Below are 15,067 nucleotides of genomic sequence, written 5' to 3'. Positions count from 1 at the left end.
ATAACTTGTTGGAACAAATATAACAATCTATACCTAGAAATAAATAATATCCTTATATGCTTTCTTATTTCCTCGTCCGGCATCATTAATCATGAAAAATAAGAATGAACAGGCTAAATTTGCATCCAGAAAAGGAAAAAGAAAAAGCTAAACAGGATCCATAAGAGTGGTTAAGGAAAGTATCTCCATGGCAGTTTAGATGGATGATGAGGTCCCAAGCCATAAAAAGAGAAATCTAATATATTCTCTGGTGAAGAAAAATAAGCACATGATTGTAGCATTATTTTATTTTTTTGAAGGTTAAGGGAGGCCAAGAGAGTCACCCAAATTTATCGAAGAATCAGAAGTCAGGGTTCACATGGGAGTGGGACAAAAAATGGAATCCCTCAGCATAAAGTAAGGCAACATCTGATTACATATAAAAAGGAGGGCTATGTACAGGAGGGTGAAAAGTGGATGGTAGATAGCACTCCAGCTTAATGCAGAATTCATAGTAGGCGGCGAAGTAGCCTGGCTCTTTCCATCTGTGCCATTTTCAAGTCCTAAAACATGGAGGATAATATCTGTGCCATGCCATTTTCCATACCCTGTGCCAAGTGCAAGTGATCCAATGGAATGATAGTGAGAGTCAGGTGTCAGCCAAATATCTGTGAATATGCTGAACCTTGGTCCAATATCACCGAACTCTACAAGAATACTGTGATTACCAAGTGAAGACCATTCGTTGAAAGCATGCAGTCCTTCAAAAGCAAATGTAGCGATAAGATTCATGCAGATAAAATTCTTTTAAAATGGCAAAAAAAAAAAAAAAAACACACATGAGGAATCTTTCAGCCGCACGCTGATTATGCAAGAAAGAATCTAAGAAAACCTCCTCCAAATCCACTTTTTTTGATGGAAGGGGAGAACTAAAATCACCCAAATTTATTAGATATAAAAACTCCTACTTATTCCAGTCAAACTTTCTTTTTCCTTGAATCAGGCAAACAGAAAAGAATCCCAAAATATAATATCTGCAAACAATATAAAGAGAGAAATAAATGCAAGATTCAAGGGTGGTTCCTAGTTCCTCAAACATTTTTCTTTGGATTGTCCACTACCTGATTTTTGAATGAAAGGAGTTAGAGAGATACCTGAGGTGCATTTATTAAGTTTTGCTAAGACAGCTCCTGAGATCAACAAGACCATTCCTGGATAACATAAAAATCTAGGTTTCATTTAGGGAAAAGAAAATCACGACATGACTTTGGAATGAATGGCAAAATTCTGTGGTTTCATCTACAAAAGGGCCTGAAGCAAGGAGACCCTCTGTCCCCTTTTCTGTTCATCCTTGTCGTGGACATCCTAGCACTCATGATGGAAAAGCATCCTCAAATGGTCTAATTCAGAGAATTGGAAGGGAGGAATCTATGACACATATTCATTCACTACAATGCACGGATGACACCCTGCTCTTCTGCAATGCATCAAAACTCCACGCCAGCAACCTCAAGTTCATCTTATACAGCTTCGAATTATTAACAGGCATGAAAATAAACTTTGATAAAAGCTCCTTAGTAATGATGGGTTTAGAGGAAAAGCAAGCAAAGTGGTATGCAGATCTGATGGGATGCTGATTGGCAAAGCTCCCTATAAAATACTTAGGCTTGCCACTTCATCATAAAAAAAACTTAGCAAATCCAACTGGAACTTTTTGGAGGAAAAAATCTGTAAAAAACTAGCAGGTTGGAAAGGCAAACTACTATCGATGGGAGGAAGAATAATCCTGCCAAATGCTGTCCTTGGAGCCATCCCGTCATACGGGATGTCAACCATTTTAGTACCAGCTGAAGTAATACGAAGGATTGAGAGAAAAAGAAGAGATTTCTTGTGACATGGGAAAAAAACTGCAATGGGGAGCACCGTCTCGCCAACTGGGCAATGGTCTGTAGATCTAAACCATGTGGAGGATTGGGAATAATTAATTTATGGTTATTCAACAAGTGTCTGCTGATGAAACGTTGGTGGAGATGCTTTACAGAGTTTTGTAGACCATGGAGGAAACTCATTAACGAGATCTACTATGGAAAGCAGGCCCCAAGCATCGCATCCTCAACAAATTACAGATGTTTATCAGCCACATGGAGAAGCGTTGAAGGGGCTAAAGATTGGTTTTTTCCAAAGCATAAGGATCAAACTGGGCAATGAAAAACAAATAAGTTTTTGGGGTGACACATGGATTGGAAACAGCCCATTCAAAAATTGGTTCCAAGCGTTATACTCAATCATGGAAAAAAAAAGACATGATGGTGGAAGGCTTCCTTCAATCGATGCATCATCGAGGAAGAAATCAGATTCTGAGTCAAAGGGGGGTTGAAGAGACAAACCATTTATACCAGATTCTACAAAATATACAGCTCAAGGAACAAAAAGATCACATAACATGGAACTGGAACTCGATCAAAGGCTTTGCGGTTAGGTGGCTACAGATTTTTCAGTCATGGAGGCCTACTCTTACAGTTTGCAAAGCTTAACTGGCTCCTACCTCTCTCAGAAAAAACCAAAGTCTTCCACTGGTTAGCTGTTCACGACAAAATCCTAACAAAGGTAAACATGAGAAAGAGGAACTGGGTTCAATCAATGGCATGTGTGGTGTGTGGAGAAGCGGACGCAACAACAGACCATATCTTCTTTACGAGTGCTTACACAAAGATAATATGGTCTCAAATACAAAGGCAGTTATGTATTCGCATACTACCAAACACCATGTTTCACATGTGGAATTCATGGAGATCAAGGAAGAACGCCACAAGATCGGACGAATTTGACTGCTTCTTTACAACATTGATATGGCTGATCTGGAAGGAAAGAAATGCCAGAATCTTCAGATGGGAAGCAAGTTCGCCTTGGCAAACTCTGAAGAAAGCAGTCAACCTATTGGAATGCTGGACTGAAGCTCATAATGGAGAACTGAAACTAAACATTTAGAAAGTTTTTCAGATGCTCAACAATGAACAAACCAACATGGAGCTTCAAGGACGAACCTTACAGTAACACTCTTACAAACCCACCATATACTCCAACCTCCCCCGACTCTAGCATGCCGTACATACAACCTGGGGTTTGCTTTCCATGAGGCGTTCACTTGTGGGGACGAACTAGCATCGTCTACTGTAAACCTCATCAAAATCTGAAAACCCCTGTACAGAGTTGCTTTTATTAATAAACCATGGGTGGTTACTCTCAACCTCCCAACATTTCCATCAAAAAAAAAAAACCATTTATAGGACGCAGAACAAAGAGTTAATTAATTAGGAAACAGAAAAAGTAAATTCAAAATAAAAGAAGTAAAAATAAAACACATGTAAGAGGCATCAATCAGTTTGGAGACAATATTCCACAAATTTAGAAACAAGAACACTAGGAAAGACTTAGAAATTAAATAAAGCTGATCTCAGATTCTGGAAAATGATCTCTATCTCAGGGAATGCAGAGCAAACAATAAATCCAAAAGTATCAGCATTTCCTTGAAGTTGAAACCAAGAAAAAAAAAAAACACAAAAGCAAAGAGGAGCATGACACACACCAAAAGAGTTTACTTCCTCGGAATGGAGCTGCTACTGGACAACAAATTTTGTAGCGAAGGTACATCTTTTGCTGGTTTGTTCTCTATCTTCCTCCTTTTCTACTCCTCCTATGAAAATGTTTGGGACGTGAGCAATCTTGGGCGAGTCCTCGCCTCTCCCCCTCTCGCATCGCCTTGCCAGAATGGGGCAGTGCAGAATCCACAAGTCTCGAAGCGTAGGGAGGCCAGGCAGCATTGCGAGGTTATCACAAAAACAAAAGCGATAAAAACTGGAGCGAGTTGAGGCCCCATACCCACTCTGGCAAAGCAGCCATTGCATAGGAATTCATTATCGTCAGACTGCAGAGGGCTGTGAACAGAGGCTCCCTTCTTCCCCCTTCTAGACTCTTTAGATTTCTGTTATCTGACAAAGAAAGGGTTCGGAGTGAGGACAAGTACATAACACCCTCTGGCAAACGGTTTAGCTCATCACAGTACTTAATTTCCAGACACTGAAGGGCAGTGAGGTATTGCAGCCCACCCCACCACCCAGACTTTGATGATACTCCACAGTTCGAAATCCAGAGACTTTTAAGTTTGGACAACCCTCCAATGCTTCCCGCCGATAACAGCATCTGATTTCCTGATATCTGAAGATCCTCGACTGAGGACGGGATGCATGGTTGCACCATTAATTTGGGGCACGATAGTATTACCAAAGACCTGAGATGAGGGAACGACTCTGTTGTTGGTGTTACACGCCACTCTTCCAATTCGGGCATCTCTGTTAATCTGAATTCTTCTAACGAAACACACCTGCTGCCACCGTCCTCCTCTATTTTCCTCAAAGCATCCATTCCAGATATATCGAGACGCTTCAGAAGGGGCAATTGGCTGAGCGGTGGAAGATGCTCGCACCACTTCAGACCCCACAATCTGAGCTCGACCAGGTCTGAAAATAAAGTTGACACTTGTTTCGCCCTTGCCATCCAAGTGGGTAATCTGATGCCCATGTAGCCCTCTATTGTCAGCTCCTTTAAATTAGGATGAGGTAGGAGCCTTTCAAACACATCAGAAGATGGTGTTGGTGACGAAGCCCAATATCTTTTCCAAGACAATGTCAACGACTGCAGGTTTGCCTTTGCCTTCAAATTTGCTTGCATTGCTTCCTTCGGATCCTTCACTTTATGAAGATTTCTGATTTCCAGAGAGCTACCAATCAGGTTGAGATCTTGCAGTTCCACAATGCTACATCCATCCTCCTCGCCCACAGCAAACATTGGCAGTGTGCGGAGGTTACTCAGCTGGCTCAGTTTAGGTGGCGTGTGAGTCAAACAACAGCATCCGACAATGAGCAGATGTCTGAGATTTCTCATTTTTCTCATGTCTTTGGGCAACTCTTTAAGATTATGACAATATGAAAGGTTCAACACTTGCAAGTTGTAGAGAGAAGTAATCGAGTCGGGTAATGCCTTAATTAATGTTTCTGAAAGGTCTAGGAACCTTAGATGCTTTAATCTGCTTATTCTGCTGGATAACCTTTTGAGCCCTGTGCCATGTAGATCCAGTACTCGCAAATAAGTAAGATTTGACACCACATAGAAGGCGAATTCTCTGATGTGTACAACACTGGAACACGGCAAAAATATAAGTGATCTCAATTTCTTGGTTTTGTAGGCAAGCTGTAAACATTCTGATGCTTCGCCGTTATTAAAATCAACTGATGAATAGCGACATCTATGGGAAATGCTTTTGTCCTTGCCCGCCTCCATGATGATGGCCTCATCACCTTTGACACAGCAAGCAAGATCATGGACTAGATCGTGCATCTTGCATACAATCACGTTACCATCAGAATCCCAAACTGCATCCTGAAAAAAGGACCACCATAGCAAATTATTGAAAAACTGACTGCCGATATTCTCCAAATCCATATTGTCATCTGATGGTTGAATGAATCCTTCTGCAATCCACAGCTGAATCAATCTCTCTCTATGAAAACTAAAATCTTTTGGGAACAACGAGCAGTAGGCAAAACACTGCTTCAAGTGAGATGGCAAATGATCATAACTCAATCTTAAGGCAGGTAATATTCCGGTCTCCTTCGTAGGTAGTTTCCAGATTTCACTATTTTTGACAGCTAACCACTCCACCTCCCCTCTCTTGGAGCTCATTAGGCTTCCAAGAGCCTTTGCAGCTAACGGCAAACCCCCACACTTCTGCACAATCTCCTTCCCTATTTTTACCAACCTTGGGGTCTCTTCTGCTCGCCCCAGCCCAAATGCCCTCTGCCTAAGCAAAGTCCAGCAGTCATCAATCGATAACCCTTGCAATCTCAGTGGTGCAGAGTTACCCATTATGCGAGCAACTCTTTCACTGCGGGTGGTTACTATGATTTTATTCCCCTTCTTGCCACCTCTCAGCAAAGGTTTTAGTCTTTCCCATTCAGCTTCCTCCTCATTCCACACGTCATCCAGAACAAGTAGAAATCTCCGCTCTCTTAGTTTTTCACGAAGAAGAGACTGCATCATCTCTATGTCAGACAGCTCGCAATTTGTTCCGGTCACTCGTTCGATAATTGCCCTTATTATCCTTGGTATGTCAAAATTCTCGCTGATACAAACCCACATCCGAAGTTCAAATTGCTCTTCTACCCTTCTATCATTGTAGACTAACTGAGCAAGCGTGGTCTTCCCAACTCCTCCCAAACCAACTATTGGGAGAACAGAGATATCCTCATCGGTATCCACATGGACTAAGAAATTTATGATTTCCTCTTTATCATCATCCCTGCCATAAATTTCAGATTCGACTCCAAATGAGTAGGTCTCTCGCTCCAAAGGTCTCTCCGGGATGGGTCTCTCCCTCAAATGGAATTTCAATCTCTCTTCTGAAATTAGGTCCAATCGCTCTCTGATCTCTTTTACTTTGCGAGCAATCTTATGATGAAATATAATTGAATTGTTGAGGGAAAAAAAGTCACTCACCTTTCGGGTGATGCAATTGTTTCCCTCAATCTTTTGTCTTAATGCTTCAGTTTGGAACTCGTCCACCACATCATCTGCATCAAAAGCAGCATCTCTGAGCTTCCTCAGCCAGCCATGCAGAGGTTTGTCGCTGATGGCTCTGTTCTCAGCGTCCTCAAGCACATCACCGATAGTTTCTAACACGCTTTGTAGCTTCTCCACATCTTTCTTGACGCTGCTTGCCAATCCCATCTCCTTCCATATGCCAGAGCCCAGCTTCCGGATCACAATCTCCAGAAGGGGGGAGGCAACTGACACTGCTGCTGTTTCTGCCATAACGTTGGGTTGCTGCTGCCACCTCTCTTCCTCTGATCGAGGAGTTGGTGTACGAAGCCTTGATGAATAAGGGCCTGGATGGAAAGAAAGATGTGAGCTCTAACACCAATAATTGAGAGGATGGATGGAAGGAAAGATGTGAGCTCTAACACCAATAATTGAGAGGATGGATGGAAGGAAAGATGTGAGCTCTAACACCGATAATTGAGAGGATGGATGAAGGGAAGGAAAAGCAAAAATCTACCAAAGTATGACTACTTTGTTACATTAAACTATTTTTAAAACAAATGGAAAAGCCAGTGGAAGTCGTCAACCCGTCTAGCTAGCCAGGAACAACGGTCAAAACCTACCCAAGTATGACTACTTTTTTATATAAAACTATTTCAAAAACAAAGGAAAAAGCCAGTTGAAGTCGTCATGCCATAGCTCCTTTTCTTCTGGTCTACGTAGATGTGGCATTCAATGGTTGAGATGGGCCATAAGCTTCCATCACCAAAGGAAAAGGGCCATAGCTCCTTTTCTTTTGGTTTTTGATGGCGGGGTTTCTTTTTGTTGTGGTGTCCCAAGATAAAACTTCTATGATCAATCGATCATGAAAAAAATTATGGTTGGACCATCATCGCCTGCCATATCTATGAAGCATGCCGTGTGCATTTATGCATGCGCGTTTTAAATACTAAGAAAATAGGAATGGATAAACCCTAAGGGGTGATGTGATGTTTATCAAAACTGTTCAAATACCCCTAGGGTTTATCCATTCCTATTTTCTTAGTATTTTAACGCGTACGGCGTGCTTCGAAGACGTAGCAGGCAATGACGGCTTGACCATAATTCCTTCCATAGTAGATCTGATCATAGTAGATCCGATCATAGAAGTTTTATCCCCGCTCATGTATTAGAATCCATGATAAACAAAAAGAGAGGGGGAGAAGAATCCAAGTAGGACTCAATCTGCCACGTCCTGAACCCAACAGCCGGTTTGGATACATGATGGCCGCACACTCCTTAGAACAAGCCTTAAAGAATATACAAGGCCAAAAATAATTTCTTATAACCTCAACATCCATAATATCTCATTTCAATAATAACTAGTAAAACTTGCATAATTACAATTGAAATTCTTTCAATCCTTTGATCAGATATCATGATATTCTATTTATTTATCTACTTACCCATAATCCAAACTATAGCCAATCATGAGCGTCCTGTATCTCTGAGAAGAAAAAGAAAGATGAAGGGGTGTGAACTTTACAGCCCAGTAAGAATTTTCATATCACATTGATATAATAATATAATCTGAAAATAAAGATAAGCAATAAAATATAAAATTCCATGTTCAATATCCAGAATACTGTAAATATCTATAAATTATCTATCTTGTCAAAAGAATACATCATCATATATTAACAGATGAAATACTTTTGTTCAACAATTGTTTCATGCTTTATTTTTTATTTCTCTTTTCATAATCACATAATTTTTAACATTTTCTTTCTGGTTCTGGACTAACCAAGTCTATACCTCAGTCATCATCCGAATCAATTTTTACTTAAAAGTCTTTTAAGGCTATCCCAGTATGAGCTCCTGGCCAGCTGTGCAACATACGAAAGCCTGTGAGAGGCTGTCCCAAGTATAAGCTCCTGGCGGGCTGTCCCAGGCATGAGCTCCTAGCCGACTAATCCACCTATAAGCCAATGGGGGCTGTCCTAGACATAAGCTTCTGACGAACTGTTCCACATGACAAGGCTAGTCCATACCATATCTCTCTTTTTTATTTAATCATTATGTGTTGATTTTATCAAATCAATTTCGACTAACATTATGATCAATTTAGATATGTCATATCCATATAATCATGCCATCAATCTCTGATACATATATATTGACATAACATACTCATGCTCAAAATCAAATAACAGTATCTCAGATATAATAAATTCATCAATCTCAAATCCGACGATGCAAAACTAATGATGCAAGATCAATAGTAAAATAGCATATATATAATGGTGATCATGTCCAGAGATTCTTACCTTTACCGATGACTGATCCAAGTATAGAAATCAATGTTCTTCTTTGATTTATGAATTTTGAAAATAAGATATTCCACTCGACTTCTAATGCAAACAATCATATCTCTTCATTATCCTAATCAAATATAAAAATTATATATGAAGAAATTATCGATAATCGATCCTAATAACATAAATCCAGGACTTCTCCTAGGATTATCCAAAATCAGGATTTATCTAAGTATCTGGACCCTCCACTGATCCATAAAATTTTTAGAGAGAAAAAATTCATGAAGAGAGAGAAAATTCTAGAGAGAGAAAATTTTAGAGAAAAAAAATAGAGAGAGAATTTTTGTATCCTTCAGATGAGGTAATCATGGTCGAGATCATCAGAGGTCCTCTCAGGATGACTCAATATGGATCAAATGTTATAAATTTCGAATAGGATCAGGCTGGGATCAGATCTACTGTACGAATTTTGAAGCAATCTCTGGTCATCATATTTTTATCTCAAGTTTATCCTAGAGTCTGTGATGCAATCAGAGAGGGAGAGAAAGACTCTAAAGAGATAAAATCTATAAGAGAGAGAAAGGTCTAGAGAGAGAAAATAGAGAGAGAATCTAGAAAGAGAAGATGGAGAGAGAAGGTAGAGAGAGAAGAAAGGAAAGAGAGAGAAAAGAGGGAGAGGAGAGAGAAAAAATCTCTCTTTCTTCTTTTTTTCTCTATTTTTTTCTTTTTCTTTTTCTCTTTTTCTTTTTCTTTTTCTCTTTTTCTCTTTTTTTTCTTTTTCTTTTCTTCTTCTTTCTTTCTTTTTCTTTTCTTCTTTCTCTTCCCAGCCAAACAGAGGATGGACCAAGGGGGACTCGGTGGCTCAGCTCCGACAAGGGGCGGCAGCATCTGGTCGACGGCAACAAAGCAAGGAAGGCCGACGGTGAGGTTCGACTGGCGAGAAATCAAGAAACAATCGAAAAAATAGAATACTGCCCCTCTCTCTAGTTTTTCGATCATTGGCTGGTCACCGATGGCCAAAACCTCTCGGGGAAGGGGGATAGAGAGATGAGGTCCTATCTTAGGGGTGAGACACCGCAAACGGTGGTGCCGGTGGCCGAAAAAGAGGAGGAAAGGATCCGACCGAAACAGAGCAAAATAGAGGTTCAACTTTTTCATGAATTTTCCGATGAGCTTGATGGCCGACGAGGGTACACCGTGCAGTGGAAAGGAGAGGAAGGAAGAGGGGAAAGAAGAGAAAGGCTTACCTTCGACTCTGGTGAGGATTTCGATGAGTATTTGAGATGAACACAATGAGGACATCCGCAGCTTCAACGAAAAAATTGAGAGGAAAGGAGAGGGAGGAAGGCCGGTGGAGGGTCATGAGGGCGAGGGGAGTCTTATTTATAGAGAGGCCTAGAGCTCTAAGGGTCCTAGAATTCTTCTCCATCCGGGATTCATCGGAGAAGAAGAGTCCCATCGGGAGTTTTCTTCCCGTTCTTTTTTATTTTGTTTTTTTTTTGTATGGGCTTGCTTTTATATGGGTCTGGTCCAAGGCCCAAATGGGTCGGGTGTTACACAATCTTTACACGTTAAATACAGTGTGGTGCAGAACCCTATGGCAGAGGGTGAGAAAGGAGTGCAGAAGTAGAAACTACGGCGTCACAACAGGGAAGAAAAAATGTTCGGCTTCTTTGTTGGACAATCGGATAATTAATTTTATTTTAATTTTGATGAAATTTTAATATATTATTTTTGGCATTGAGAGCTACAAGTTGATCAGTTCTGATCTTTGAAAAATTTTCTCCATAAATTATTTTAAATATCTACGTTTGGTAAGATCTGCCCTCTATCTCTATTTATTGTTGATATCCACCTTATTGATGATGATTATTTTGTTATGAAGTCAAGATTTATTTTTGATGACATAGATTTGTATAGCCTCTAGTTGATTTAGAGAAGATCTATAGTAATTCTATTATTTTATATAGTGAAAGATTCGCAACACAAATCTGATATTTTTATGCTTGATTTTATTTATATTCATTAAATTTATATTCTTAAATTATTACCTATTTTAATTAGTAAATAGGGATTAAATTTTTCGTGAGGATAATTTTATTGAGACCTGGATGGAAGGAACGAAGGATGTGAGCTCCAGCACCAATAATTCAGATGATGGATGGAAAGAAGGTAGCTCCGTGGAAGCCAACGGAGCGAGGGCTTTCAAGAGCCATGTCAAAGGAGAGAACCCAAAAGGACCAATGTCAGACCCAACCTACCAATTACGGTAAGAAAGTAGTGGTATTGCTTTGAATGGAGCCAAAGGATTGCGGGTCCACCGCGATTAGGCGAGCCAGCTATCTGACGTTGATGGGGGGTTTCTTTTATCTACCGGGGACATGCCCATAGCTAGATGGGAACCACAGAGGTAGGGCATGAAATGAGATAGACATTGGCTGTGTAGATCCTTGCACACAAAATTGAATTCTGATCCTAGCAATAGCTAGCGATAGGGTCAGGTTCTGAGCCAACGTTTTGGAAATTTGAGGGTGTAGAATGTTAATGAACAACGGATCAGCTTGTCCCTGAAAGGATGGGGCAAAAGCATCAGTTCTGCTGCATTGTGTGGAGAATTTTCTTGAAGTCACTAATGGCTAATTTCTTGCAGCGGGGTCTGAAATTCATTAAGAACATGGTGCCATCCATTATCGAAGTCAGGTGTGGAGCAAATCATGCAATAATATTTGATACTATGAATCTACCATTTGTTGGGTTCGTGAATAATTAGCCCTTCCAAATTGAGACATCTCATGTAGCTACATGCAATCTAAACATTTCAATCTAAACATTCCAAATTGGAAAGAAAAGAAATTAAAACTATTTCAATCTAAACACTACAAGAAATTTAATTTTTTGCGACGAAATTTTTTCGTCGCTAAAAATCATATTTTCGTCGCTAAAAGTATTTGCGACGAAATATATCGTCGCTAAAAATTTGTAGAGAAAGCCTCGTAGCAAAAGACCTTAGCGACGAAATGATTTTATTTCGTCACAAAAAATAGTAAACCTAGACGACGAAGTATGTGCTGTATTAGCGACGAAAATATTTTGTCGCAAGAGCTTAAATTTTCATCGCTAAAATTGCAATGAAAAATAATTTCGTCGCTAAATATAGTGATTAAAAAAAAATATTCTCTTATTTTTTGCGACGAAACTTTTCTTTCATCATAATTTTTTGCGACGAAAACTAAATTCATCGTAAAACTTAGCGACGGAATTTGTCGCAAACAAAATTTGTCGCAAAAATTTTATTGCAATAATTGCGACGAAAAAAATATTCGTTGCTATAATTACGACGAAATAAAAATTTCGTCGCTATAATGACGACGAAAGAAAAATTTCGTCGCTATAAGGGCGACGAAATAAAAAAATTCGTCGCTATAATTGCGACGAAATAAAAATTTCGTCGCAAAAAAATTAAAATTTTTAGCGACGAAACTATTTTTTTGTCGCAAAAATAGCAACAAAATAAAAAATTTCATCGCGATATATAATAAAAATTTTACTTTTTTGGGTTCACAAATTTTTTTGCGATGAAATTAATATTTCGTCGCTAAAATAAATTTTGGATAAAAAATTAAAATTTTTTTTTCAAAAAAAATCTGCTCAAATACAAATTCTCTGATCAAACATATTTTAAATAAATAGTATATTAACACAATAAAAATATTCTAATTCAAAATACCAATTCCAAGTATCAAAAAGTTTCATAACCATCTTTGTCATATCAAAAATTTAAGTCCATACACCATTTTAAATTTAAAATAACTACAAACTAGGTATGATCTGACTCGTTGGCCTCGTTCCCTTCTCCAGGTGTCGATCCCTGACCCGATATGTGTCGCGATGGTGGTGCAGAGGTGGCATCATGTGACTGTAGAGGTGCTAACTCAGAAGCATCAATACCGAGCCGTCCCGCCACCGCAGCTACTATCCTCTCGAGCATCTGACTACGATTCATCTAGTAACTAATCTGATCTTGCATCATGCTCATGGATGTCCTAACTACCTCTGGCACCGATGCATCATCAGACCGGCCGGATGATGAACTGCGTGATTTTTTGGACCGCATGCTATGACCAGATCCTAGCTGCCGCCTGAGGACGGTATCCAAAATCGTTTCATCTATCATCAAACAAACCTGCTGCGATCCAGTATCACCATCAGATCCAACCTCCCTCGTCGCCTGCTCTCTCAATTCTAATATTTTTTCCTTCATAATAAACCAAATAAAATCATAAATTTTTTTCAAACTCTTTAAAAGTATTCAAAATATAGAGTAATGATACTTACATGACGCTGCCTCGCCTCCTCGGTCATGAACTCGCCACTCTTGTTTTGATAGAATTTAGCATAGGCGTCGACTCCGGATAGTCCCTGTTCAAACAAAAAAAAAAGAAAAAAAAGATATCAAAATAATATAAATATTTAATAAGAAGTTACAAAGTATGATTGCAAATGTAGTTACGTACCATCCTCTTTATTCCCTGTGCAAAAGAGGCACTTCCTTGCGTGTGAATAGAATCAATCTTACTCCTATTCACCTTATTCGCCTTCGATCGTCGCTATAAAATACATACAATTATAACCAATAAAGGATATAACAAAATTAAAATAACTTGAAACACTAGACATACCTGAAATGCCTCACTTCCAAAATGCTCACATAACCACCGCCAATCGTTACTAGACCTAGCCCAATTTCTGTATGGCTGGGTCACAGGATCAATCTCCTTCACCTGTAGCTCATTGCAGTATTTATGAAGCCTACATCGCCGATCTCTGTATCTATTTGCAGCCATTTTGAGAATACATGCAGTCACTTCTTCATCGGTGCAATCCTCGAAGTCAATATTATCCTACACAGTCATCATACCAAAAAGCAAATACATGAAATTATTCATATAATAAAAAATTTATTTATATAACCAAAAATAATATGGATCATGTAATGATATGCAAGACATCCAAATTTAATTCTTACTTTGATGTGAGAGACTAGAGCATCATGGTATCGAGGAGCTACATGCTTGAAACTTTCAGCAGCCCACGAAAAATAATTCCACATATACAAACTGATCTCATTTGCGACGATACTAGCCTCTGTGCCAACCGGATGATCTCGAAATATCTGTATCTTCGGCTTTTCATTGTGTGTATGCACATATTTTTCCAAAACAAGACCCCTAATAGGACCACGCACTGCACGTCGATACTGTGTTCCTACATGTAAAAATTGATGAAATGAACATATATCATGTATCACTAAATGCATATAACAAAAAAAAAATATGGTTTATAAATTGATAGAGATGTACCTGTAAGGGGATGATGCTGTGGTGCCATGACCTCCGGCTGGACAAGCTCTGGCTGAGCACTAGTCTGCTCTGTGGACTCGGACAACTGAGTCTCATTTAAATCCTCTGACTCATCATGCAAAATGCTAAAGTGAGGATGTGTATCATCAAGCAGAGCCTGCTGCCTACCCCATGAACATCTACATCCAGGACCAGTCATGATGCTGCAATGATTAAAATAATTTAAATCAGCACGTAATCAAAAAAATTCAAGTATTACATGATATAACAAAAAAATAAATTGAATTACTTATTCGTATTAATTATTGTTCTCAGATTCTGAACTCGTGTCCATATAGTCATCTTCGACGGGAGTCATAGAAGACTTCGACCCTGAAGTGCTATCATCATCGTCGTTAATGAAGTCATTATTGGATCGTGCTCGTGCCCGTGCCCTTATCGACGATCCAACAATAGAAACATCCTCAGGTTCATAGTCATCTCTTTGTAATTGTCCTATGTCAATCGTATCATATGACACTAATATGTTATCTGGTGCTTGCATTTGATATGCTTCGTTTTCAATAATTACACGAACTTCATTCTCTAGATCTTCATCGTTCGGGCATGTGAAAAGTGCGGGATCAAACAAATGCCTAAGCTGAGCCCTTATTGCAACTCGCCAAAGCTCTTTCATTTTGTTATCATCAATATACCACACCAGTCTTGCTTGCTTTGCAAAAATATAAGGATCACTTTCGTACCATACATGACCAGTGTGGACACTGACGAGTTGAGGATCTATAACAATTGGCCTGTGTCGTCCTAAGTCATACCATCGACACTTGAATAACACAATCT

The 15,067-nt window shown here is 39.3% G+C and overlaps 1 protein-coding gene and 1 long non-coding RNA gene across 5 annotated transcripts; both read right to left on the bottom strand.

Moving 5' to 3' along the window:
• Positions 1 to 275: 275 nt before the first annotated feature.
• LOC105042481 (disease resistance protein RGA2) lies at positions 276 to 7,172 on the bottom strand. Of its 4 annotated transcripts, none has more exons than XR_012139540.1 (2): positions 3,566 to 7,172; positions 276 to 740 (listed from the first exon to the last, which is right to left on the bottom strand). XR_012139540.1 is itself a non-coding variant. In XM_073253552.1 (2 exons), the coding sequence occupies exon 2, from the start codon at positions 6,844 to 6,846 to the stop codon at positions 3,811 to 3,813; it is 3,036 nt and encodes a 1,011-aa protein (XP_073109653.1). In that variant the 5' UTR covers positions 6,847 to 6,920; positions 6,951 to 7,172; the 3' UTR covers positions 3,384 to 3,810. The 4 variants fall into 4 exon arrangements, 2 of the variants coding, with proteins under 2 accessions (XP_073109653.1, XP_073109654.1); XR_012139541.1 differs by lacking the exon at positions 276 to 740 and adding an exon at positions 2,441 to 3,179; XM_073253552.1 differs by lacking the exon at positions 276 to 740 and having other exon boundaries at positions 3,384 to 6,920; positions 6,951 to 7,172.
• Positions 7,173 to 13,038: 5,866 nt separating this feature from the next.
• LOC140856383 (uncharacterized) lies at positions 13,039 to 13,474 on the bottom strand. The gene is made up of 3 exons (XR_012139543.1): positions 13,382 to 13,474; positions 13,203 to 13,286; positions 13,039 to 13,122 (listed from the first exon to the last, which is right to left on the bottom strand). It is a non-coding gene; the product is annotated as an uncharacterized lncRNA (long non-coding RNA).
• Between the last annotated feature and the right edge of the window lie 1,593 nt (positions 13,475 to 15,067).

The sequence above is a fragment of the Elaeis guineensis genome, chromosome 3, assembly GCF_000442705.2.
Source record: "Elaeis guineensis isolate ETL-2024a chromosome 3, EG11, whole genome shotgun sequence".
In the NCBI taxonomy this organism is placed as follows: domain Eukaryota; kingdom Viridiplantae; phylum Streptophyta; class Magnoliopsida; order Arecales; family Arecaceae; genus Elaeis; species Elaeis guineensis.
The sequence above is the reverse complement of the archived record's forward strand: the minus strand, read 5'-3'. Positions and strand labels throughout refer to the sequence as shown.

Coding starts and splice junctions, on each gene's coding strand:
- LOC105042481 (XM_073253552.1), bottom strand. CDS start 6,846: ATGGCAGAAACAGCAGCAGTGTCAGTTGCCTCCCCCCTTCTGGAGATT.